The sequence below is a fragment of the Barbatula barbatula genome (assembly GCF_947034865.1).
Source record: "Barbatula barbatula genome assembly, chromosome: 9".
Lineage (NCBI taxonomy): Eukaryota > Metazoa > Chordata > Actinopteri > Cypriniformes > Nemacheilidae > Barbatula > Barbatula barbatula.
In genome coordinates, this window is record NC_136772.1 from 3,464,989 (window position 1) to 3,492,483 (window position 27,495).

The 27,495-nt window shown below is 39.5% G+C and overlaps 1 protein-coding gene across 1 annotated transcript; it reads left to right on the forward strand.

Annotated features, from left to right (window-relative positions):
- Positions 1-1,069: 1,069 nt before the first annotated feature.
- cwc22 (CWC22 spliceosome associated protein homolog) lies at positions 1,070-24,778 on the forward strand. The gene is made up of 21 exons (XM_079464438.1): positions 1,070-1,259; positions 3,264-3,363; positions 5,999-6,174; positions 6,367-6,419; positions 6,510-6,593; positions 6,685-6,945; positions 7,792-7,920; positions 8,006-8,174; positions 8,255-8,308; positions 8,424-8,559; positions 8,643-8,849; positions 10,839-10,901; positions 11,409-11,501; positions 12,989-13,073; positions 14,581-14,641; positions 21,535-21,612; positions 21,977-22,129; positions 22,322-22,449; positions 22,545-22,646; positions 22,916-23,106; positions 23,910-24,778. The coding sequence occupies exons 1-21, from the start codon at positions 1,197-1,199 to the stop codon at positions 24,479-24,481; spliced, it is 2,958 nt and encodes a 985-aa protein (XP_079320564.1). The 5' UTR covers positions 1,070-1,196; the 3' UTR covers positions 24,482-24,778.
- The last annotated feature ends 2,717 nt before the right edge of the window (positions 24,779-27,495 follow it).

Below are 27,495 nucleotides of genomic sequence, written 5' to 3' on the forward strand. Positions count from 1 at the left end.
GTTTCTCTTAAGCAATTTGCTGCTTAAATGAAATGTTTACACTAAAAGTGCACTGTAAAAAAACTGTAATTTTACTGAATTTTTATGTAAAATATAAAAAACCTGATTTTTATACAGATTTTCTGTATTTGTTAAATAAAAAACAGCAAATTTACAAGAAAAACAGCGGGAAATGTAGTTTTACGGGGGAAACCTTATTTCTCGCAGAAATTTTCAACATTTTTAAACAAGTTTGTTTAACAGTTTGAAATACGATCAAAAACTATAAAATGACAGAACAACAACATTTTTACAAGAAAAATGGGGAAACAATTTAATATATATCTTTATATCCTATAACTAATTTGTTATCATCTGAGCAAATGGTCTCTGGGTCATTAAGTATATGCAGAATCCAAGCCCGTATAGAAATATATACAATTAATCCATAAGGAACTGTGCATCCAAAACCATGAGGATTTCTGTAGTAATGAAACTTTCAGTTTTAGTGATTCATAAAACCAGTGATAAATATACTAAACTTACTGTAGGATTTATTTGAAACATGAGCTGTTTTTAGTGGCCTGTAACTAAATTACAGCTTCAGTTCATGGGTATTAATACAGCACCCACTCAAGGGAATTATTATGAAAGAAAGGAAATAAACCAGGACTTAATGAAACATGATGTAAGAGTAAGAAAACTACACTTTATATGCCAGATTTTCTGTATTCTGTAGTGTTTGACCACTTTAGGAACAACGTGACATTAGAGAACATAAAACACTAGCCTTCACACATATGAAGAATGATTAAAGGGACATTATCAGATCATTATCATGTCTTATGATAAACACTTTTAAGTATACTTATCTGATCTTATTTTACTATTTTCATTCTTCAAGTCAAAAGAACTTCAGCCCGAAGAACTGCCTATATACTGTTGTGACAATGGATAGCCTACATCACTTGGATTTCTTCGTTAATGATTCAATTAAACGTACAGTTCTCTGGACAAAACATGAAATTCGCCTCTACACATTAATGTAGTGTAAAATAATGTTATTGTGACATGTGTTTTCAGGCACGTTGTTGTTATTATTGTTAAGCAAGGCGTGATAATCATCTCACAAAAGTTCTGTGGTAGTTGTGTGACACGCGTTTTCTTTTGTTACACGCGGGTATCCGTAGCATCACTTCCGGAACAAGACTGGAAAGATGGCGACCGAGTCAAACGAGTCCGGAACGGGTATTAATATGAGTCCTGCGTCTGAAGACGAGGTACAAACATTATTATTTTAACGGGTTTATCTGCAGGCATTTGTTTTTTGACGGCGCGGAGGTATTGAGGTGGTCATGTGCCTGTTTCGATGGGTTTTAGCGGGATGGGCCCGTACACATGGAGCAGATGGCGCGACATAAGCGTTTTGAAAATCAGTTGTGTGTAATACAGACATAAGCACCGCTAGTAAACAATAATACACGTTTATATGAACTCGTTTACAAGCCCACTGGTGCGATTCAACAGCGGATTATGTCTGACGCCAAAATACAATTCCAAAGAGAAATTGTTTGAGACCGTGAAAGAAACAATATCAACAGCTTCAGTATCTTATTCTTTTCAAAACAAACATTACGTTTTAAATGTTATCTGTATTTTTTTAATAGGGAATGTTTCTTTAGGAACTTTATTAACAGTGTTAAATGATACACAAAGTTGCATTATGTGCGCCAATGTTATTCTTTTATATTTTGTATACTTATCTTATCTAACGAAACCTAAAGAATGTGTGCGTTTGATAAAAACTGACTGAATGTTACTTGATAAAACTCACCATTAAAATGCAAATATTATAAAGCACAATTTTAGTGTCGCAAAAAGTGTGTCTGTGACGTCAGCACCGAAACACACTTTTATTTAAACACACGTCATTTTAAAAGTATAATATGTTGGTACATGCAGTTGTGCAATTTTTACAGGACAGTATATTAAATAATAAAAAAATATCTAATGTCACAGTTTTATATCAACATCTTGAAGTTTAAAATACATTTTTATGGTGTTTTTTACAAATAATAGTTTCAGATCAATTTAGCAAAATAGAAGATGTGTGTTATCATCCTTCTTTCGCTATTTGCTTCCAAGCACAGTGTGAAGTAGTCAGATGTTGTTGTTTTTAAAGGATACTTTAAGAAATGTTTAATTCATAAGTCGATGATCAGGGCTCACCATAGTTGTATTTATCAGTTTATGGTCTAATAGAGACCATAAATTGCTTCTGCGCTACACTTTTTGCACTATCCCAGTTTTCATTTGTTTCTTCGTTGCTTTCACTAGATAACATGGCGCTGTTCTTTAGTGATATCCTGCCAAGTATATGCGCACAGTGGTATAAACAGTATAACAAAAAATTACCGGTTAACACACAAGATGTCCTTGGTTGTGATGTATTTGTTATCCTACCATAATGCCACACCTGTCTCATCTAGGTGCTGATATTGCTCTCGTTTTACTTTCTCTCTCTCTCTCTCTCTCTCTCTCTCTCTCTCTCTCTGTCTGAATGATTTATTTTTTGAGCATTCAGCAGTCTCATACTATAAAACCACTGAAATACCACCCTGCCTTTCCTCTCCTAGAAAATCCATGTTGAAAGGACCCCTTCTTTCCATAAGCTTGCAAAATGACTTGAGTCACCTGCTGTGTATGTCTTCAGATTTGGCTCGGAGGGGACAGATAATCTCAACATCTTGCGATTTGTATGCGGAGGAAGGCAATCTCATAGCTATTCTAAAAAGTCTCCTCGTCTTCCCATCTTAACCCTCATTGGTTTACAAGCGTTACAGGAACAGCACGGAGAGTCTCGCATTACCACCGCAGCAGAACACGCACGTCTGCTTCCGGCCCGTCCTGCTGAAACAGCAAATTGAATTTTGATTGAAACGGAGCTGCCGGCAGCTGTGAGTGGCATGTCCACTGAAATGGGGATGAGAAAGTGACGCTTTACTGCTGTTGTGAGACTCAGGCAATTACCGCAGTACTAGATGCAGATTTACTCATGGGAGTTTTGCTTTTGCAGTTTTATTCGCTTGGTATATATATATATATATATATATATATATATATATATTCACAGTTGTTGCTTTTGTTCTTTATTTAGAAATCCATTTCTTAGCCTTCTTTCTAGTACACTGACTGACGTCACAGCGCACACACATCCACTGAGACTTTCTGTGTTGTACTTTTACTAGACTGTTCTTACTCCGTGTCCTTGCTCTGTTTTCTAGTCTGCCGCCCCGGGAGTAATGGATGCGCGGCGGAGGACAGCCTGCACAAGTTCATCTGAGGATGGAGAGAGTGATGGTGATGACCGCAGGAGGACTGGTGGTGAGCGGCTGTGATGATTTTAAGTTGGATCTGTATTGTAAGCCATTGCCACCTTCGAAGAGCTTCAAATAAATGTGGCAAACATATTATTCATGAGAAATGGCTCTGCATTTACATTATACCCATGTCATGTTCTCCTGTTTTAAAATGATATTTAAAACGTTTGAGGATGCCACACTTAGTTTTTTTTACACATTTTTTATAAATCTGAGGAAATTGACATTCTGCTAGTCACAACCCCTGTGATTACTTTGGTTTAAAATAAACTGGTGTTTAGCTCCAGTAAAACAAACTGGAAAAAATTCTGATTACAGAAACTGATGCTTCATCACTTTGCCACGTAAACCTAGTTTCCTCACAGCCGAGACCCACTTCTTACATTCTCTTAGTCAGCACAAAGGATGAATAATGTGACAGTAATGCTCCACTATAGATGCACCTGTCGCAGATTCACACAGATTGTCCCGCTTGTATGCTTGGTGTGAAAAATAGCCACGAGGAGAGCATGTTTACTACAAACTTCATGAAAGAACCCGTTTTTCACTCTACAAATTGAGGTTAGTTATGGCATAGGTACAGCCTGAGATTTTTGGTAAGAATCAGGGCCGTACGTTTACTTTTTCTGCACAAAGCACCCGTGCTACAGAGGTTACAGTTTTGTAGCACAGACCAAACAGTTGTTGCACAAGTATACGTCTGTTAACATCTTTTAAACAGTGTAGGTCATCACATATATGGACCAGTAACATGTAACTGAAAGGGGATATTAGCATTATACACATAGATAAATTTGGGCCATCTAATTATGTATTCTTTTGCCCAAGTTAGCTTTTTACTTTTTAATTTGTCTGAGTTCTGTATTTTCAATGCTTTACTTTCTTAGTAGTAAATGCATTTTGTTCATAAAAATAGTGTAATATACTATAGTATTCACTACATTAAACTGCTGTAAAATTACTGTGTACCATAGTACATTATTATAGTATATATTAAAGTACACTATAGTGTCTACTACAAATTTTTTTATCATCTGTTTTCAAATTAAGTTGACTTTAATGGTCAGCTTAATGACCATGAAAGGCTGGTCGTCTTGTAAACGCTTGACTTTCAGTGTGTAACAGTAGCTTTACTCAAACAGTGAAATGCTCGTAAAATAAACTTGGAACAACTCTGGATGAAGGTCCTGTGTTCATGTCCTCGTATAGTAAGATACAGATAAATCCACGAGTGTCACGGTTGTAACATGATAAAGTGTGCAACTCATTCACTCATAGACACGCAGAACAAGGAGAAATAGTAGGATTAGGCTTTCGTGATTCCTCCCATGTTTTCCCCTCATCACACTGATCATAGGGCTCTACATCAATGGACTCTATGCAGCAGGAAAACAAGTTTTAATTGCAAAAACGAAAATAAATAGCGGTGGGCCATTTGTTAACCTGACACAAGAATAAGCACAGTGACAAACACACTCTGCACAAACAAGCGGCTCTTTCTAATGCACCTGCCAAACACCTGCGTGCTACACATTTATTTTTATTAAATAATATTACATTTATTAGCACAGACCGATTTTTTCATTGCATGTTTACAGCCCTGTAAGATGATTTTGAAATTGTTCCTGATGTTCTGCTATATTAGTGCTAATATTTGGCTCAGGTGTTGAACAATAGTGAGTCTATGTGTCTCATGCGTGTGTTTCTATGGCATCAGTTCAGCAATGCAGAGACACCGTTTCTACCTGATCTATTGCTCCCTGATCTCTGAAGCTCATCAACAACAGTCTCACTTCAGTAACCTTTATAGTCTGTTTTATCGTCCGGTAAATGCTTTCAATAATCTTTTCTGCTGAGCTGTTGCAAATCAGATATCTGCCTGCGAGTCCTGACACCTGCACAGGGATATTTGTCCACATAGACAAGGCTATTTCTTCTAATTTGCCCCGTAAACCCAAGGACACAATTCACCTAATAGCATACTGCGTCAAGTGGTCGATCTGTGTATCGTTGTGGTTAAATTTGTCACATTTGATACGGTTATACCCTAGTGTGCTTTCCAGTCCAGCATCATATTGACATAAAGTGGAATATTGGTTCTTAATGGCAGAATAAAGGTTTTCTGAAGGCTTTTTTATGAAAAAAGTTGTAACAGTTTATTCCGCTCGGTCTCATGATTTCTGCCCTAAAATCACATTGTATGCATGTTGTGATGTGTCATGAGAGCAAAATCTTCCTGAAAAAAATTGAATTTAGCCCTGAATGTAATGTGTTTTTGTTCCCTTTATTTAAAAGCTGTGATTGAACTGATAAAGGGATTCACAGGGGAAAAGCAGGTGTTGAGTCACGGGTCAAGCTATTTATAAGTATTTCATGGAATCCCCATCACATATCCAACGTTCTATGTATGCGTCAGCTTTTGGTGTGAATGTCACTAAAGAATTGACAAGAAGCTTGCATGCATTTATCCAAAACTTGTATTTGACTCCTCCAGATTTGAGATTCGCTCTTCTGTAAAATGTATTCTCCACAGAAGTTTAATAGTTAATGTTCTCCCTCTCTTTTTCCTGTGGTTCAATTATTCATGACTAGTTTTGTTAATAATGTCCGCTTTGTGTTCTTCATGTTCTGTTTTCCAGAGGGCCAGCGTGAGGGTCGTCCTGGATCGGCCCAACGTGAGGGATCTGGTTCCAAAGAGGGTAGTCCACGAGCTGGCAGCCCCCAAGCGAGGGAATCGAGTGACTCAGACAGTAGTGAAGATGACAGCGATGATGGTGTAATACACAGGATAAAGAGCAGTGTCACACATATCAGGGTGAGCCGCATAACTCATTTTCATGTGTAGATATTCGCTAATTCAAATCAAATGCAGTACAGTTTAGCAAAGAGTGGTTGGAGAGTTGTGCGCTATGCACGCTTGCAGTTGGGGAAATACTTAGATTTGAAGGATTAAAGGATTTTTCTGTGTGTACAAATGTATTTATGAAACCGCATCTGTCTGTTCCAGCGTGCATCTGATGATGAGAGCAAAAACAGACAAAGAAGCTCCTCACCGGACAAGTAAGTCTTTCATAAGTCTCTACCAGCTTCACGAAATTATTCCCGAATTCTGAAGCATCTTTCAAACTTAACAAATTGTCTCTGTTGAAGTGAGAAAACTCATAGGTCAAGATCTCGCTCCAGATCTCGCTCAAGATCCCGCTCTCCTCCAGATCGCTATGGAAGAGGTCGTAGGTAAGAGATATTTATACTTGACAGATTTGATGTAAAATATGTCACCGTACAGTTCTGATATATCTCCGCTCTCCTTTATTGGTTGTATCAGGTCCAGGGAGCGCGAGCGAGACCGAGATCGCTACGGAGACCGCGATCGTTACGAACGGCGCTCCAGCAGAGAGAGGGATTGGGAACACAGGAGGAGGGAAAGGTCGACTTCACCAGGCAGAAGTGATAACCCTCCCACAGAGGAGCCTCCGGTGAAGAAGAGGAAGGAGGTTCTGGACCCCATCCTCACCCGCACCGGTGGGGCCTACATCCCACCAGCCAAACTGCGCATGATGCAGGCTCAGATCACTGACAAGAGCAGGTTGGTTTCACAGTTAGAGAAGAGCCATACTGAGAGGGTGGTGACCCTAAACTAACTTTTCTCATAGTCACGCTGATCGTTTTTTGTGCAGTTTTAATGCTCTTTATTTAAAATTGAAAGGACTTTTGTCTTTCCCAAAAAGAAGAAATGTTTTAACCGTCAGGGACTTAAAGGGGAGATGCACATTTCATCTAAGCTGGATAGTTCAAAGTGTTTTGCTGCTGGATACGTACGCACAAAATGCTTCTTTTATGTGTGTTATTTTTAGTTTTGTTGAGGTCACTAGACCAACGTAGACCAAAGTTTTAATTTGATAATTTGCATCTGAGATTACAGTTTTAAAAGATGAAGTGAGTTAATATCGACTGATAGCCGTGTGTGAGCGGTGGTCCTTGTTCATCCTTCTGCAACTTTATTGATTATGAAGCCCCGTTGGACGTCGCGATAAGAATAGATCGTGATTTATATGTGGCGGGAAATGAATTCATATGGATTCAGTAGAGAATCGATTCATTTCCTCATGCAGAGGAATGGAGGTCACCAGCCAGGAAATATAGAGGCGTCCCTTAGGGCAGGGAGAGATATCTATAGCATGAGAAGTGCAGTCGTGTCGTGCACTTGAGGCCAGACACTGGATGATAGGAAATAGAGAGACAATACATCAGAGATTACTCTCAAGAGCAAATAAGGGCAGAGAATCAGGTGGGAAGATAGCAGCTCTTCAGCTCGCCATCAGCTGTTTGCAGGCTGAAGGAACAACTTTGAACTTTAAAATTGTACTTGGGAGGTAAAAAGAAGTCTAAATTCAACATTGTAAAACTGCTACTTTTTGTTTTAAATCTTCAGTTTGCAGTATCAAAGAATGAGCTGGGAAGCCCTGAAGAAGTCCATCAATGGTCTGATCAACAAAGTCAACGTTTCAAACATCGGCAACATCATTCAAGAGCTTCTGCAGGAGAACATAGTGAGGGGCAGGTAAAGATGGCCGACAGTAGCACTGTTCTCATCTGTTTTAATGTCTTGTCTCAAAACAATGATGGTCGTGGTCGTGTCTTCTCAGGGGTCTTCTGGCTAGATCTACGCTTCAGGCCCAGGCCGCCTCTCCCATTTTCACCCATGTGTACTCTGCTGTGGTGGCCATCATTAACTCAAAGTTTCCTCAGATTGGGGAACTCATCCTCAAGAGACTCATTCTCAATTTCCGGAAAGGTTACAGGAGGAACGATAAAGTAAGACTGTGGGACATTGCTTTCTAGTGGTGTTTCTGTTAATGTCATTTTCTAATTTGTGCTCTCTTTCTTTTTTTCAGCAACAATGTCTCACAGCATCCAAGTTTGTGGGTCATCTCATCAACCAGAATGTGGTATGTTCTTCTGTTTAAAGTGTGACATGCACATTTTTATCAGCATTTTTGGGTTAACACTATAAAAGATTAGAGATGTTTGGCTGACGTCTTTTTAATTCGCTTTGGCCCAAAGGCTCATGAAGTCCTGTGTCTGGAGATGTTGACCTTGCTGTTGGAAAGACCAACTGATGACAGCGTAGAGGTGGCCATCAGCTTTCTAAAAGAATGTGGTCTGAAACTAACAGAGGTCTCCCCCCGTGGCATCAATGGTATATTCCTAACAATCATTCCTTGAGTTCTGTGATTGATGTTGCAGTAGTACTTTCAGTGACGCCTGTTCTTTTCTTCATAGCCATCTTTGAGCGTCTGAGGAACATCTTGCACGAGTCGGAAATCGACAAGCGTGTGCAGTACATGATAGAGGTCATGTTTGCAATCAGGAAGGATGGGTTTAAGGACCACCCCATTATTCCAGACGGGCTCGACCTGGTGGAGGAAGAGGACCAGTTCACACACATGCTCCCTCTGGAAGACGAGTACAACCAGGAAGACATCTTGAGTAAGATCAGCCACACGTACAGTAGTTATGAAGTTTAATGCAACTTAATGCAAGAAATTGTGTGAGCTATTTTTGTCAATTAAAACTTTGCAGTTTGACAAATGTATAAACATATCGTTCATAATGGAAAGGGATGTAATGATTCACTGTGAGGAGGTTGAAAATCTACTATAATATATAACGATTTAAAGGAGAAGTTCTGCCATCGCTGTTCAGTCAACGACATTTTTCAAAATATATTTTTCTGTGTTCTGTGGAAGAAAGCTATACAGGTTCGAAATGACAAGAGGGCGAGTAAATGATGACCGAGTTCACATTTGTGGGGGAACTATCATTTTTAAAGGGAACCTTTCTACCATTAATTACCTCGCGTAGTTTAACTCTAAGACCTCCGTTTTTCCCCAGAACGCATATTGAGGTAGTTTTGGAAGCTTTCTGACTCCTCCATGGATGGCAATGCAAGCAAACTTCATAGCACGCATTCCAGAGAGCCACAGATGCATGCATGTGGCGATGACAGCATTCAGTGTCAGCACCACGCGCATGCGTCGATCAATGCTGACACCGGACGCACTGTCATCTAACACTTAAATCAGGTTTTTTCATAAAATCATTACTTTTGTTTGTTTGCGCACACAAAGTATTCTTGTCGCATTATACAAATAATACTGAACCACCCGAGTCGCGTGGACTATTTTACGAGGTCTTTATGCACTTTCAGCGCTTAAGTTTTGAAGCTTCCAAAACTACCTTAAATTAGCATTCTGGGGCAATACGAAGGTCCTAGGGATTAAACTACCTGAGGGTGAGTAAGTAATGGCAGAATTTTGTTTTTGGGCGGAGGTTCCCTTTATGTCCGTTGAGATGTTAAATAAATCGCAATAAATGTTTTGAACAGAAGCGATGCTGTGTTTACTGAAAACCTGGAAAAGGTGGATATGCTGATATTTCTTAAAAAAATGCACAAAGTCTTAGTTTGTTTCTATCGAAGATACTTTTGTATTATTAATTTTTTGTTTGATTTGGAGTTTGTTTTACATTTCGTTTTATTATTTGACATAAACAATATTGTTATTTAACTAAGAATTGTGCAGCATTTAAGAAATTATCAAAGGCACTTGTTCATTTCTAATTTGGCTCAACTCCTTTTGGAAACGTATCGTGAATCGTATCGCATTGTTAGCTGAGTGAATCATTACATCCCTAATAATGAAGTATAGTGCTTCAGGATTAATCATATTTTAATCTTGATAACAAATTTTGCCTTCCACGATTAATTTGACACAATTGTAGCAATATAGATTTGTTAATAGCAAGCACAAAACATCATCATGATAAGGTCAGAAATTGTAATGGATGAGTGTTTAGGAAAGTGCAATAAATATGCTGAAGTGACTGAAAAACGTTTTAAACCGACATTATCATGATAATTAATCACGATTATCATTTTACCCGTTATCGAGTTTGGAATGTATTGAAATGGCTCTTGTTATCATCGTTCCTGCCGAGGTGCTGAGCAAGCGACATTGTCTACCTTACACACACCTAACCTGCCGGCCCTCCATTTCACATGTTCAGCTAATTACCCTGATACCAATATAATGGATGACATCTTTTTCTCTAAAGCCACCCAAGAGGAAAGCCATAACTCCATTCTCTCAAAGTTGACACTGCAATCCCATCTCTGTTTGTGTGTAACTGATGCTTCAAGTCTGAGTATTCAGCCTCTGTCTATAATGTTTATATCATTTATGAATAAACATATTTTTTGAGGCTCATGAGACGTGCTAATTGAAAATTCATACAAGCGGGCCTTTAGGGTGCATGAGCAGCCATTAAGCTCATTTATGCATTACGACTAATACACAGTAAATTCTTCTTTATGGGTAATTGCCTCTGAATACATCTCGTTGGCATCGACTTAATTGCTGCAGAAATTGTAATTGCAAACGAACGGTCGGCTTTACATCAACAATGTTCTTTTTGCAGATGTCTTCAAATTGGATCCCAACTTTCTGGAGAACGAAGAGAAGTACAAGACAATTAAACGGGGTGAGTTAATGAATCATTTGCTGTATGTGTTCCCAGTTCTCATCATCGCCATCGAATAATGACGTGCATCACTATTAGCGCACTTGCATTTTAATTGTATGCTAATTGGACACGGACTGAAGATGGCCATATGATACTTAAATGGTGGCCCTTAAATGTGACAATTGCAGAAGCTTGTTTTTAGATAGGTGACGATTACGCAACTTACGGTTTGAGAAGCAAGTCTAATGGAATCATTCAGCATTGGAAAAGTGACCTAGTACCAATGGGAGACCTAGGCAATGAGAAGTGTGTTTATGCGTTACGGTTATCACTTTTTTAATGAACCATAGGTAGTGTGAAATTTGAGTTAATGTGGACTTTTGGACTGCCGAGGTTCACCGCTGTAATAAAAGTCTACATATGAGTCAGATTTCTAGGCAACGCACATACTTAAGCAAGTTTCAAAGCCAAATGCATGCAAATAAATGTGATCAAAAACTGATTTGCGATCATTTCATGCCATAGAAATCCTCGACGAGGGAAGCTCTGGCGATGAGGCTGACGGCAGCGGAAATGAAGATGATGATGAGGAAGATGAAGAGGCGGCGGCTGCTGAAGGTATATATGAATCTTCAGAGTTATCACATAAATGAGTAATGTGCTGTTATATTCTACCTGATGCGCCTTGTTCTTGCGTGTGGGTGTGGGTTTTTGAGGACAGTTCTCCTAGATAATCCTGCTCATGTGGTCCCCTGGGTCCCCGAGCTGCGAATAAACAGCATAAAACATGCGAAGGTCAAGGGTCTTGTATCACACCGAAGGGGCTTATTTCGCGATAACAGCCGGCTGCTTGTACATTATCCCATGAGACAAATAATGGACATGAAAAAATTTGAAATATTTTTTGCCGAATGCAGACCTCCTGCAAGGAAAAGCCGTTTATTTTGGATTTTAAAGTAAAGAACGATATTATGATTAAATTAAATATTTGATTTGTCATAGAAAATGTTCAAAATAAGGTTGTTATCAGGGAATAACGAACCTGCAAATGTCGCGACTGGCCAATCAGAATCAAGTTTTCCACTGAGCCGTGTAATATGAGTCTATTTAGTGTTTTATTATTTTAGGTCCACTCAGTTTTTTGCACTAAAAACAGTCATCGTTTAATTTTTCACTGATGCTGTTGTTCGTACTTAACAAGCGTCTTGTTATCGTTGCTTTGATGGTTACAAACTACATGACTCAAGGGGGTGATAGAATCGACTTTAAATGCATGTGATGTTAAATGTGGATGTTATTAAGGTGGATAAATGTGTCTCAGCAAGATCCTTGTTGCTTTTGAAACTGTTAATCTGAAATGATTTCTAAATGCAAGCATGCATAAGATTTAGCATTGCATGTCTAAAAGTGTTTGCCTTCTAATACATGTTTTGGGCATTATGTGGCTTTTTTCCCTCATCTCTGTGACCTTGAGAGTTTTTTTCTTCTGTGAATCTCTATTATATTTGTGAAATAGTAAGACTGTTGCTGTCGGGTCCACCATTGCTAAAACTGCTCTATCTTTTACATTATACACTTTTTGCAAACCTTCATCATATGATCAAATCTCACAAGCAGTCAAAAGCAGGGATAATGTTGTAACACATTTAATCAAATTACTGTGAAACCATGAAGCTTAAAAACTAGCAAATGTATATTACAGTATGGTTACCTTGTTATATAGTGATTTCTTTTTTAGAACGGAGGATGTTAAATTAGCACCTTGTAGATAAAGCCTCCAACACATTGCCAGACACTGCTATTTATAGATATTACAATTTCCTAGAACGTCTCTTTGATTGTAATGTGAAAATGTAAGTTGCTACGAGCCGCGTGTCTTTGTGGCAGTTATGTCCCGTTCCCATGACCAGACGAGGCTTAGCTGTGATAATTGCTTCTGCTGAGAAACCACCTTCACCAGCGTCCCGTGAAGTGTAAAAATAACTCCACCAAGAACAAGTGCTATTGACCTCTGGAGGGAGACATATCATATGACAAAAAACTGCCTGTGATTGTTGTTGGCTTGCTCGCCCATTTAATGTATTGTTTTTCTTTTCTTCATTTAGAAGAAGAGAAAGTCACCATTTTGGACAAGACGGAGGTGAACCTGGTCGCCTTCCGCCGAACAGTTTACCTCGGCATCCAGTCAAGGTGAGTGTGTGTCATGTGATTCTAGGATACTGTCGTCTCTGTGCATCCATCAGCAGAATGGAAAGTGCTATAAAGGTCGCCAGAAATAGTCTGCAAAGTTTAATTTTGGCCGGAATTGAAAAACAATCTACATTGAAATCCTATGAGCATGGATGAGACCCCACAAAGCTTTGTGGTTTAAATCTTAAAACAAGCTGCTTTTTAAGTAATTTGTTTTGGTTGGAGACCTATACCCCTGAAGCCCCCCGGGGTTCCTGTGTGCACAGATTGGATTCTTTCTTATTAGATGTTTTTAATTTAATTTTGACACCAAGGAGTAGCAGGCGTGTGCTGCCGTCATGGATCAGAAACCGCTGTTAGAAGACGTAAATTAAATTTTCTTAATTTTCTTAATTTAATTTCTTTGACAAGGAGAATATTTAGAAAAAACGAAACAACAGTTCAATCAAATAATAAGTTAAGAATGTGATATCCTTTATGTTAGGATGTATATGATAGTCACATGGAAATGTACGGCATATTAAGGTTGCATCAGGCGCTAGGTGTTTACCGTTCTGCCCTCGCAGGCACCCTCAGAGTGCTTTATTTGCACTTCAGTTCCACCTCCATTGACTTCAAGCTTTTAAAAGGCGTCCATCGCATAGAACAGGAGAAAGTGAAAGACCTTTCATCGCCTCAAGGCTCCTGAGCACTAGGGTTGGGTATTGTTTGGTTTTTTCGATACTGGTGCCAAATCGCTACTTCAAAAAATATGGGCAGAAAATGTGTTGAATATATCAACTTACAGAGTCAATTTACCGAGAGTCTTGTAGGCAAAATATGTAGTAAAAAACACGCTTAACTGTGCACTATGTGACTTGTAGTGTCACCTCTGTCTTCTTTTGGTTGGCCCTGCACTTTAAACATCATTCAGAGATTCCAGTTGTTGAGCAGTCTATATAAATATATATTATTTACAAAAGAAATATGAAAAAAAAAATCTCGGATTGGCTAGACTAAATTGTCCAGACTGTGAGCCGAGTTTGGTGTTCCTGCAAGGCAGAACAGAGACACAGAGGTTGTGTTTGTCAGCAGTTTGTGAAACTAACCAATAGATGCAGAATGCTGACTGAAATGTCTGAAAGACATGTGAAGCCCATGACCTGATCCATAGTATACTGTCCTGCCATACTACGTGTCTGTTGTCAGGATGCGGTGTTTGCAAGCGACCAACACAATAGAATGTGTATGGTATTGTACGCAAAGTTTTTTATTTATTGCTTTTGTGTTGTTTCAGACTGAAAACTATGCTGAAATACATCATGTTGGCTGTGGCGTTGTCAAATCAGAAAGACCACAAAATATAATGTGCTTGAAAGCCAATTTAAATCTTAATCTTAAAAATGAAGCACTGAAAAACTAAATCCACAAACCCAGGACAGGCAGCAGGATCAACTTGTTTGAGATAAAACGTCTCTTTAGATGCACAATGTACAACTTAACAATTTCTCGTTTTGCTTTTCCACAGCTTGGACTTCGAAGAATGCGCCCACAAGCTAATTAAAATGGATTTCCCCGAGAGCCAAACGGTATGTAAATAAACACTATCATTGTTTCTGAAGCTCTGCCGGTCTGTCTTGGTTTCCGTGTCTTTGCGCACAGCTGTTTATCAGAAGCTTTTAACTTCATCTAAATATTTGTTTTGGGATTCAGAGGTAATTTGCGCTATTGTGGTCACTTGGGAAGCATTTGTCATCTTAATATCGTTGTTTTGCCGTTTCACAGAGGGGAAAAGTGGCTGTTTTGGCTAATGACAACTGGGTGTACCATCCTGTTTTAACTGATCAAATGCTTTTCTCATGAAATGGCCTGCCTGTGATCATCACCCCGCTGTTTCACGAGTCAAGCTGCGATTCAGTGCCGCGGCAGCTTTTTATCACTTTGATGGTGCAGAAAATTCAGTATTTCTGGCCATCTGAATTGTATGTCGCCAAACTGCAAATTAATTTGCTTTGGGCTAGGCAGTGACGAAATGTTTTAAACACAGTTTTTATAATCATACATTTTTGTTGTCTGTTTGACCAGTCTTGCTTTTCACCTTTCAATCTTTGAATCAGTCTGTTCGACCTTATTAAAAGATATCCGATTCCAAGTATGAGATTTCTGCCATTTCTTATATGGACTGAGTTGTTAGATCATAAAATCTCAAGTGCTGATGAGCATGTATGTTGTCCCCGGGGCATGTATGTTAAGTCAACAAAATACACCGTGAGAAAGACGAACCAGCCCTTAATAGAAAGACCCTTTCCCCCACTTTCTTTTGGTCATTTGAGAAAGGAGTCAGTGAGGTGAATCGGATGAAAGCGTTGTACTTGCAGGCCTGAGGGAGGTTGTGTAAGAGGTTAGCATCTTACAAATGTCTGCATTACATCTCTCTGGTCCTGTGCACAAGCGTAGGAGGGGAAATGCATCTTCTCTTGCCCTACTAGCATACAAACATACACCATGTCTTCAAACCAATGATAAGAGCCGTTAATGCATGCAGTGATATTTTTCATGAAACATGTAGAGAACTATAAAGGCAGCTTCAGGAATATTGACTACTGTTTATAAAGATTTTATCGGTCTGATAATGTTTTGATCTGTAGGCTTTAAGCAAGAAAATCAAGCCGTAAATAGATGAATCAATGATGACCTCATTGCAAGGAAGTGCTCATGTTTGCCAGTTTGACAGCAGTGAGCTGTACTCAGATCTGCCAGATCCTGGCTCATATCCAGACCTACCACAGCCCTCTGCGTCATCTCACACACACACACACCTGAGACTACACGGGAACAGCGCCTCATCCCACAAACCACACCAGAACTACTCCGGTTTCCTTAACATCACTGTTTGATGATTAAGTTATTATTGGAGCTTGATATCTTAAACGTGTAATCTGGAATTTGGGTTGACCAATTGGAGTGCTTTATTATAGGCATTTACATTGCATTTACGTACAGTTGAAAGAAAAAGTATGTGAACCCTTTGGGCTGACTTGGATTTCTTCAGAAATTGGTCATAAAATGTGTTCTGATCTTCATCTAAGTCACAACAATAGAGAAACACAGTCTGCTTAAACTAATACCGCACAAACATTATACGTTTTCATGTTTTTATTGAACACAACATGTAAACATTCATAGTGCATGGTGGAAAAAGTATGTGAACCTTTGGGTTTAATAACTGGTTGACCCTCCTTTGGCAGCAATAACCTCAACCAAACGTTTCCTATAGTTGCAGATCCGACCTGCACAACGGTCAGGAGAAATTTTGGACCATTCCTCTTTACAAAAGTGTTTCAGTTCAGCAATATTCTTGGGATGTCTGGTGTGAATCGCTCTCTTGAGGTCATGCCACAGCATCTCAATCGGGTTGAGGTCAGGACTCTGACTGGGCCACTCCAGAAGGCGTATTCTCTTCTGTTGAAGCCATTCTGTTGTTGATTTACTTCTATGCTTTGGGTCGTTGTCCTGTTGCATCGTCCATCCTCTGGTAAGCTTCAGTTGGCAGACAGATGGTCTTAAGTTTTTCTGCAAAATGTCTTGATAAACTTTGGAATTAATTTTTCCATCGATGACAGTAATCCGTCCAGGGCCTGAGGCAGCCCCAAACCATGATGCCCCCTCCACCATATTTCACAGTTGGGGTGAGGTTTTGATGTTGGTGTGCTGTGCCTTTTGTTCTCCACACATAGCGTTGTGTGTTCTTTCCAAACAACTCAATTTTGGTTTCATCTGTCCACAGAAGGTTTTGCCAGTAGTGCTGTGGAATATCCAGGTGCTCTTTTGCAAACTTCAAACGTGCTGCAATGTTTTTTTTTGGACAGCAGTGGCTTCCTCCGTGGTGTCCTCCCATGAAGTCCATCCTTGTTCAATGTTTTCCTTATTGTAGATTTGTCAACAAAAATGTTAGCATGTGCCAGAGATTTCTGTAAGTGTTTAGCTGACACTCTAGGATTCTTCTTCACCTCATTGAGCATTCTGCGCTGTGCTCTTGCAGTCATCTTTACAGGACGACCACGCCTAGGGAGTGTAGCTGAACTTTCTCCATTTGTAGACAATCTGTCTTACCGTGGACACATGGACATCAAGGCTTTTAGATATACTTTTGTAGCCCTTTCCAGCTTTATGTAAGTCAACAATTCTTGATCGTAGGTCTTCTGAGAGCTCTTTTGTGCGAGGCATGGTTCACATCAGACAATGCTTCTTCAGAACAGCAAACTCAAAACTGGTGTGTTTTTTATTGGACAGGGCAGCTTTAATGAACACATCCAATCTCATCACATTGATTGGACCCCAGGTTGGCTGACTCCTGGCTCCAATTAGCTCTTGGAGAAGTCATTAGCCTAGGGTTTCACATACTTTTTCCACCCTGCACTATGAATGTTTACATGTTGTGTTCAATAAAAACATGAAAACGTATAATGTTTGTGCGGTATTAGTTTAAGCAGACTGTGTTTCTCTAATGTTGTGACTTAGATGAAGATCAGAACACATTTTATGACCAATTTATGAAGAAATCCAAGTAAGCCCAAAGGGTTCACATACTTTTTCTTTCAACTGTATAACATATCCGATTTGATGTTGGCTTGACTTCATGTCAGCCTCGTTTCTTTTGTATGATTGATGGACTATGGGAGGCATGTCATTAAGTTGAAACGAGATCACAGTATGCAGTGTTTTTGTTGGGTCCTTGGAACCTGCTGTGTTGACCCTCTCGAGCATTCACACCAGAATAAACTGTCCTTGAGCGCTCTTTAGTGAGTGCTGTTTCTACCCATTAATCTGGCTGGGTTCCCATATGGAAACCTGGAAATATTTTAAAACGGTTCTACGCTTTCCTGTAGTTCAGTGGTAAGAGCATGGCGTTAACAACACCAAGGTCGTGGGTTCGATCCCAGGGCATACTTAGCAACAAATGTATAGGATAATGCAATGTAAGTCGCTTTGGATAAAAGCATCTGCCAAATGCTTAAATGTAAATGTGTGACATTTCGTAAAAGACCATGATTTGAAAGCAAAGCGTTTAATGGATTCACAGATTGATGGGAATTATTTGTTAGATTTAACTCTTTCTAGTTGTATTTCACGCAAGTATCGTCAGGAAGTGTGGGCGTCTCGTAAAAGGAAACTAGACAACTGTCATATCGGCTGTAGTTCCAGGCCAAATGTTTGTGATGACATTTTCTGTCATAGCGCTCCGTTGAAGGAAAATCCCACCAGAGGATGTCATTAGCTTGACTGTGACAAATATAACTACAAAGATCAGAATGTTGCTTAAAATCCGGAACGGCTGCGTTTGTTTGGTGGGGTCGCTGTTGTTAGAGTTTGTTTACATTCTTCAAAAAGGTGGGAAACAGAAAAAACTAAAAAGTTTTCTGTTTGCATGTCAGAACGTTTGTCAGATACTATATTGTATACGAAGAGAGTTCCAATGAGAGTATAGAGAGCAGGAGAATACTGTGTTCAGTGGGTTGTACTGTTGTTTACAAAACATTGAAAAAACTGTATACCTTTCCAAGAATTTTCCATTTTATACCAAAGAAAATGATTTTCCTAAAACTGCTGTCTTGCTGTGACTAAGCCCCGATGACTCACTGTTTCTCCATTTTTATAGAGTTTCTAGCAATCGTTTAATTCTCTCCTGAGGTTTATTATTTTTCACCCTAGAAGCGAAAGGCCAAAGCATGCCGTGTGACACCGTAAACGCTTTAACTCGCTCTGTTGATATTTACATTACATTGTAAATGGCAGCAAACATTACCTCCAGTCACATCCAACAAAAAATGCAGTCCACCCGCATTTTTCCTTTAAGAGATGATTGTAAAATCTTTTTTGGGGACCTGTTGAGAATTAGTGAGTATGATGTGATGGACGTGTAAAAGCCGCTGTCTGGCAGCAGAGCTGATGGTGCGATTATTGGTCTTGTTAGCAAAAAACACATTATGAATGCAGGATGAATCATGGAACTTCACAGATGGGCTGTTTGTTATTCACATATTCGCATTTCTGTCTCCGCCAGCCCCGGCCTCATGGAATCCAAGCGTATGGATTGAACGTTTCCGGATGAATCACGCTTTGACTGTTTTTATCCTGAGACAGGGCGATGCATTAATCGAACCATGATTCATTTTGCTAAGAACCTTTGTTGCCGCTATTTGTGTCATTGATTCTGAATGTGTAGAAAGTGCAGAGCGGTCTGGTTTCATATAGGATGACTGCAAACAATTGTACAAATTTAACGGTTAAAATGCTGAGGCTTTAGATGAAGTCTTTTTTGTTTTGCGTTTTATGCAACATTTGGGATTTTAATATATACATCCGTGGGAAAACTTAAGAGACCTGTGAACAGTTATTTATAGGGATGTTAAGGTAAATTATCATTTTTGTTTCATTCTGTGAATTATTTCTCCAAAATTGTAAATACAAATATTGTTTGTATTTATACGCAGAAAATATAAAAACTGGTCAAAATAACAGAAAAGATGCTCTGTATTTTTCAGACCTCATGGATGTATTTAGGAAAGTTGAAAAAAGATTTTCCTATGTGATAAACTTTACAGCGTTCAGGTCTTGTCATGCTGTCAGTAATTCACATTGCTGTTGGATGACTTTATGTCACTCCTGGGGTTTGATTTTGTTGACATTCAACAGACACTGGACTGAAATGACCACAATACATCTAGAAATGCTTATATGAAGTGAAAATTTGGAACGGTCTTTATACAATATTTTTGGGTCGACCATGTCTTCATAATTCTATTGTTGTTTGTTTGGTTGTTCAGTTGCTGATGTTTTCTGGATGATTTGATCTTCTTGCTTTGTAGTTGTTAAGCTGCTTTGTGTCTGACCGAGTTTATTCTGTGTCTGACATGTTCAAAGGACTCAGTCGGGTCTGCGATCTTCAGCTCTTTATTGCTTCATACTTGAAAAACAGTAAGAGTTCGCTTTGTCCCAAGTTTTTTGATTGCAGACGCTTTTTTTGCTCTCTCTATCGAAGTGTTATTGTGTTGTGGATATACTGCAGTAAGTGGCTATTGATCTTCTGGCTGTGATTTTACACTTTCGGTTTAATTTACTCCACAGTAAATGAAATGGACTGGAGTTGTCAAAGTTTCATTCAAATGATTAAATCTCTTTTAATGTTTCTTGTTCTTCATGTTGGTCTTTAAGCCTCATGTCGTTTTGTCATTTTTTTGTATCAATCTTTACTGAGCAGATGGCCAGTCATCTGTGAGAACAGTCTCGCTGTGCACGATTACAGATTTCACATCACAGACTCTTTTTCGCTCTCTTCCTATCATTGATCTCTTCAGAAATGGTTTATGTTGAGGAGGAAATGCATCGATCAGGTTTGTGTCAATCACAGCATCAACTGAGATCTTGACTTTTGGAGCTCAAATGAGCTGCAGGTCTGGAGAACAAATGACTGCTTTGAACATGTTATCTCTCTGAGATGGTTTTTGAGAGGGGGGGCGTATGGTTCATGAATGTGAAAGTGTGATATGAGGGTTCACAGTCATGTCATTGCTATGAATTGTTTTTGAAGTGTTGTCACCGTCTCCCAGCTTTCCCAGCTTCGGTCATCAGCTGACCCTTTTTTCAGCACATTTCTAATTCGGTGCCAGACAGCAGGCCATCCCGGTTAAATTTGTAAATTGATCATGTGCTTGTCTGTCTTTCTCCTCTGATGATATGAGGTTATGAAATCAATAGACTGATCCAGTGTCATCCATCAGGCTTTGTTCTAACTGCATGGATGCATCTGGATCTAGAGACGGGAGTCGGAAATGTTTGGGCTGTTCACTGCATTGTCCTCTTGAGATCAGGTGAGCCACAGGTGCGAAGGAGGAAGGGCTAAATGGTGTTTTTAAGCATGCTATTCCCTCATGTTAGGGGTTCCAGCCCTTAAGGGATTTACCTGACATAACCTCAGCAAAATCTTTTTCCACGTCCACCATGATTTTTATCGCCTGCCTGCTGATGGATTGAGGCAATTGTGGATGAAGTTCATGAGTGCACACTTTTCTGTTTCACAAAGATTCAAACCGGTATGAAATAAAGTGATGGAGATGAAGAGGGGTTGATGTGAGAGGCTGGTGTGACGGGACACCTTTCAGAACGCTTTACCATTAGAACTGACACATGTGCCTCTCCGCCTGCAGGCACCTGCTAGAAAAGAGTAAAAATGATCACATCAAGCCCTAATACCATCTCAAGAGCTCTTTATGTCCCTCGTCTACTTGTTTTAGATATGTGGGGTTTCACCAAAACTGTGTTTTAAATGGAGTATTGAGCTCATAGTACCGTGAAGGGGTGCTGAGAACAGTTTGTCATGTCAAATGTGCTGTGATCGTCTTTACATCTTTATGTAAAGGGCTCCATCCCCTGATGCTTTGTTTTTAAGATGTCTTATTCCCATGTGTCTGTTCTTCCACAGAAAGAGCTGTGCAACATGATTCTGGACTGTTGTGCCCAGCAAAGAACATACGAGAAGTTCTTCGGCCTTCTCGCTGGGGTAAGTCAGTCTCACGATCAGCGTTATTGCAGGATATAGATTGCATTTTTAGTCCACAACGCTAAAAGGCCTGACATTTTACGGCTTTGGTTTACTTACTTGTATTTTTAACTTGTTAGTAAACATGATAGAACATCTAACAGAAATATGAATAGTTATTTCTTTTAAAAAACTGCAACAGTTTTTTTTATTATGGGTTTCCAGTTTATTACAGAGACTTTTCATAAACTGTTTTCACAAGCCAGTAGTTCCAAAGTCATGGAATTGCAGCATTTTTCTCGGTTTAGATTTCTGAATATTTTAAGTGGTAAATGTGTGTTCTCCAATGTTTGCTTGAGTTTTCACCAACTGTGTTTTTCTGCAGAGGTTTTGTATGTTGAAGAAAGAATACATGGAGAGCTTTGAAGCTATCTTTCAGGAGCAGTACGAAACCATCCACCGTCTCGAAACCAACAAACTGCGCAATGTCGCTCGAATGTTCGCTCATCTGCTCTACACGGACTCCATACCATGGAGTGTACGTATCTCTCCTTTTTAAACATAACGCTGTAATGTTCTTTCAAGCTGTAATTATGTTTCAGAAAGCACCTCATCTATATGTCCTGACGCGTTATTGGTTTACCGATGCTAATGTTTGATAAGTTAATGTACAGTATGTGGGGTTAGACTGAGATTGTTTGGCCTTTTGTGTAATGGTTTGTCTTTTCAGGTCCTCGAATGTGTAAAAATGAGTGAAGACACAACAACATCTTCCAGTCGCATCTTTGTGAAGATTTTGTTCCAAGAGCTTTGCGCTTATTTGGGTTTGCCTAAACTGAACGAGAGACTTAAGGACATGTAAGTGCAGAGTGGGATTTCATCTGATGAAACGGCAGTAAAGTGTTTATTTCCGAACAGTCAAATGGACCGTTTTATTTGTTTTTCTTTCTCAGGACGTTGCAGCCTTTCTTTGAGGGTCTGTTCCCACGTGACAATCCGAGGAACACGAGATTCGCCATTAATTTCTTCACATCTATTGGTCTCGGAGGTCTCACGTAAGTTTCTCTATGGTTTTAACTTTGTGTCTGTAGCTCATTTGGTTGCGCAAACATCATGAGTTTCATTCCCATGAAACATGCATACAAATAAATATGTACACCTTAAATACACTGCAAGTCGCTTTGGATAAAACCTTCCCCTGAATGTTTATACGTAAAGTCTCGCTGAGGTTACAGATGTCTGGTAGGTGTGTCACGATAAGCAGTCGAAAGCCGACTGATGCTCATGAAACCGCCACTGATGTTTTTCTTCTGTCGTTCCTCAGGGATGAGCTGAGAGAACATCTGAAGAACGCTCCTAAGATGATCATGACCCAGACACAGGACGTGGAGTCATCGGATTCTTCCTCTTCTTCCTCATCATCTTCAGAATCCTCCTCATCCTCATCTTCTGACAGTGACAGCAGCGATTCGTCCAGTGGTTCCTCAGACTCCTCCTCCAGCAGCAGCTCTTCAGGTATCAGACACTCTCAAGATAGATTAAGAAAAGGTGTGATAATGGTCATATTTAACATATTTGTAGACTTTGTTTTCTGTTTTGATTGTTGTGGAGGGATTTCAAACAAATTCATTAAATTGGCGAACTTCTCATGAACCTGCTCTCTATAATACATTAAGTTTCTCTCAGATACACTGTGTCCTCTTTTAGAATCTGAAAATATGTCCAGATTTGCTCATCATTGGGCTGTTCTGGATAGCCAGTTGATGATAAACACTGTTATAAATTCTTCCCTCTCCCAGTCTGTATGCAAATAAACTCTTTTGGATTCGGCGTTGTGAATATAATTAGATTTGAGAACAGACAGATTGTGACAGGAATCTGTGAGCCCAAGCCATTCAAGTGAAGTCAGTTGTTTCATGAGGCTGTTAATGAAGTTAACACTTTTAGAAGATATGTGATGTCAGGCCTTTATCATCTCATCTGCGATAGTTTTATGGATGTTCATTGTTGTTTATAGGTTTACAGGATTTCAAGAATGATAGTCACTTGCAGTTCCAGCAAACACGTGCCCTGGGCTCATGCAGGCTGGGACAAATATTTAATGCATTTTGCTGGCTGTGAGCTAGTCAGTAGTTGGCTCAATATGACTTCTTTTAAGCAGATCAGAGTTTGTGATTTAGGATCAAGACAACAGCGTTATATAACCACCGTATCATATTTTTATTGAAAATTGTTAATATTTCTGAATTTTTTTATTACAGTTTTTATTTTCATAGTTTTTTTCAACGCTTACAAAATATTCATTTTTTTCCATACAGATTCTGACTCGAGACGCAAGAAGGTCTCAGGCAAGAAGAAAAACAAGGACAAGAGTTCCAGCAAGGCATCTAACCAGCGTTCCCCTCTGGAGGAGCGACCCAGCAAGAGGCTCGAGAACCGGCGGCAAGACGAAAGCGACGAAGACCGCCGCAAATCCGATAACCACCAGAGAGATTCCCGCCGCAGGGGACGTGTGGAGGAGTCGCCTCCTGCTCGACAACGAGGAGACGAGGATCCTGCAAGAGGACACAAGGACCAGAAACATCAAAGACACGGCCAGGATTCCGAGGACAAGCAGCGGGATTCGCGCAGGAACAAGGATAACGACAAAAGCGGTTCTCACGCGGGCAGGGACAAAGACAGACGGAGAAGCCAGGAGAAGGAGCCTCTCAGGAGAAGCAGGGAAAGGTCAAAGTCGCAGGAGAGGAGTCGCAAGGAGATCGACTCCAGGGACTCCTACAGGAACGGATCGGAGAGGGCGGACAAAGAGAACAGGCGTTCTCACAGATACAGCGAAACCAGAAGGAAAGTGGAGAAAGGCAGAGATGGATCACCTAGGAGCCACAGATAGCCGCTTTAAAGAAGATCAAACGAAAATCGTGATAGTCGTGTTGGTGTACCAACATTGAACCATGCTTGTTCACTGTGACTCTCACCTGTGTGCTTCTGCATAGCCTTTACATTGCCATACAGCTTATTGAGCAAGAACGTTCGTAGTAATGTCGACGGTCTCCGAGATCCCAAAATGATTTTAGCGGTTAAAGTTTCGGGGTGTTTTGTATTTTACGTATCCATTGCCCAATTGTATTTTTTGCTGTTGATTCAAAATAATTGGAGAAACAAGATTAAAGATGACTTTTGCCATACATTTGAAAGGTTGACTGTGCTCATTGAAGCTCAGGGATGTGTTTTTGTTCTGTGTACATTGGCTTTAGCATTCAAACATTTTAAGCCACAACTAAATGTCATTGCATATCAAAACAAGTGGATTGCACAAGCACACATAAATAGATGGTAATTTTGAAAAACTGGGTTTTTCAGATGTCAATGGGACTAAAACAAGAAAAAAGCATGATTGGTATGAATTTAAATTTTGTGAGAAAAGAGATTCACATCTTTGTTGCTTGCTGTCGCTATTTTATTACATTTTGTGACACGTAAAGGAGGGACATTGCCTGTTGGTGCTGTCTTCTGCACTATATCCTTACTTTTCAATATTACAACATATTCACAATATTCTGTTGTTTTTATCTTAAATCTTGATATATTGCCCACCCCTAATGCAATGACATTGATACAGTTTTCAGTATCACAATAATTTGAGACAACAAAATAGGTTTTCCATCTATGTTTTGTTGGTGTTGAAGCCTAATGACGTCACACATTTTTTTATCATTAACAGCACATGAGTTTCTGTCACGTCTCATCAGAGATGCACTGAAATTTCATTGCAGTTGTGTGAGAACCTGTTTTGCTGTAACGGCCGTGCTGCCTGATAGGATTTCACATCTGACCTTGTGTGTATTTCCAGGGGTTATACTGAGACTGAACTGTTAAAGTCAAGCCCAATATAGAAACGGCCTTTTTCTTTGTAGTCGCTAGCAGTTAATGGGATGCGGGACAAGCCCAGTGGGAGTGTAGAGCAGCCAATCGTATGTGAATAAAAGGTCATCAATTGTGTGTTAGCAGTTTGTTCAAAGGAAGGATTTCAGGTTTGTGTATCTCAGTTCAACCGAAGGGTGAATCTCACAGAAACATTTTCAAGGTCATTTTTCGCCTTAAAATGAACAAAGCAACAAGAAATTATCAATTTAATTAAATTTTGCTTAAATCTTTTTCATTCTTTTTTACATTCTTTTCTTGACACATGTTTGAATTCTCATCGTGCATACTAATGTCTTTTTTTAATGCTTTTGATTTTTTTCCAATCAAAGAACAAGTCGTATACAGCTTGAGACACAAGGATGACAACATTTGTTTTTATAACTATGCCTTCAATGTGAATAATGGAGAAAGTGGCGGGTACTCAAAAAATGGTCACCATTTAAAACAATCCAAAGTAGTCAATACATTGCTGTTTCTATCTTTTAATTATAGGGTGAAATGTTACCCATTCTGGTTTTTGACAGCTATCATAGGATTCACCCAGTCAAATCTCTTCAAAGCAATACTCTTTGAATACTCAAGTGGGTCAATGGTATTAATATCTAATGACCTCCTTTTTTCTGGTGGTTAACTGTCTTGTTTATCATCTGTTTCTGCTTAAGACAGACTGTTGACAGCTTCAATGTCTCTGGAAGGCAGCTGTAACTTAGGGCGCTCTGAAGGGAGACACTTAGCCGTTTTATTATCAGTGAAGCAAGAGATAGACCTGTTATTTGGAACTCCCTTGACACCACGCTGTCAAAGTCATTTTTGGAAGAGCTTCTTCTCTGCCGCTCGCACCACCAACAGCCTGTCTGCAGGAATTTTGCACTTCGGTATCAAGAGTCGGTTTTGGACGCACGCCCTTTCCATTCACAGCTAACTGCCATTTGCTTGTCTGACTCGAGAATTACATTTTACTCACCATGTGTGGTCTTGGACTTTCAGGCTATTTCAGGTTTCTTTTGTGCCTAGGCTACTCTTAAACTCATAAAAACAATATTGTAGTTATTCACAGTTTCTGGGCTGAAATAGAAAGTGAGATTATTTTCACAGGGACATTGAGAGACGTGGGAATAGCAGCTTTCATCAGACTCCAAACACCTGTCTCACTGCTGGGCCGCAAGGGACAGACTTGATATCAAAATTTGATGCGTTGACTGCATCTATCTCCATTAATGTCTGCGCATGCAAGTTTTTTTTAACATGACTGCTGAAGGAATTGATTTACATCTACCATTCTCATCTGCGTCCCATCTCCCTGTGCATTACAGGAGGATGCATGTATATTTTGTGGTTGTGCTGATGGATGTCGGTGTGAGAATGGGCAGTTAAGCAAGTGCCTGGAAAGAAAATATTGAATGGAAGCTCTGCACAACGTCACCGCAGGAATTGAATGATAGGGTGGAGTTCTGCATGGGTGGTTTCTCGAACCCTGTTTTTATATTTGAAAATAGAAATTTACAGATTACCGTTAGTGTAGCGTGCAATTAGGGGTCTATGCCGCCTTGCAATATGTCTCCCATGAAATCAAAGTTAACGTTTTGGGGAATTTAGTGTAATAACAAAGATATCTATAAACGTGAGCTCCAAAACCATGACAAATTTTGCAGTTTTAAACATACAGTGACTTCCTTTAAATACAGAACAATTACTTTAATGACATCATTCTGCACTTCAGCTTCTCATCAAATTACAGGCTTTGGTGTAGTCTGGCTAAATGTTATTGGGTATTTATATACAATTGGGAGGAGCCAGGCAATATGTCCCGCCCTGGCCTTCTTCTAAACAATGCTTCACATTTTAAAGCACTACGTTTAAGTCCAGCTCGGATTGAATTGTGGAAATAAACTACTTGTAAACAAACCCTTAGTCCATTTACAAAACGTAATTCCACCACAGATGCCATTTAAAACCCCTCCGATAATAGTTTTGCATAGA

Coding starts and splice junctions, on each gene's coding strand:
- cwc22 (XM_079464438.1), top strand. CDS start 1,197: ATGGCGACCGAGTCAAACGAGTCCGGAACGGGTATTAATATGAGTCCT. Junction 22,647..22,915: donor ATTGGTCTCGGAGGTCTCAC/GTAAGTTTCTCT, acceptor GTCGTTCCTCAG/GGATGAGCTGAGAGAACATC. Junction 23,107..23,909: donor CTCCAGCAGCAGCTCTTCAG/GTATCAGACACT, acceptor TTTTCCATACAG/ATTCTGACTCGAGACGCAAG.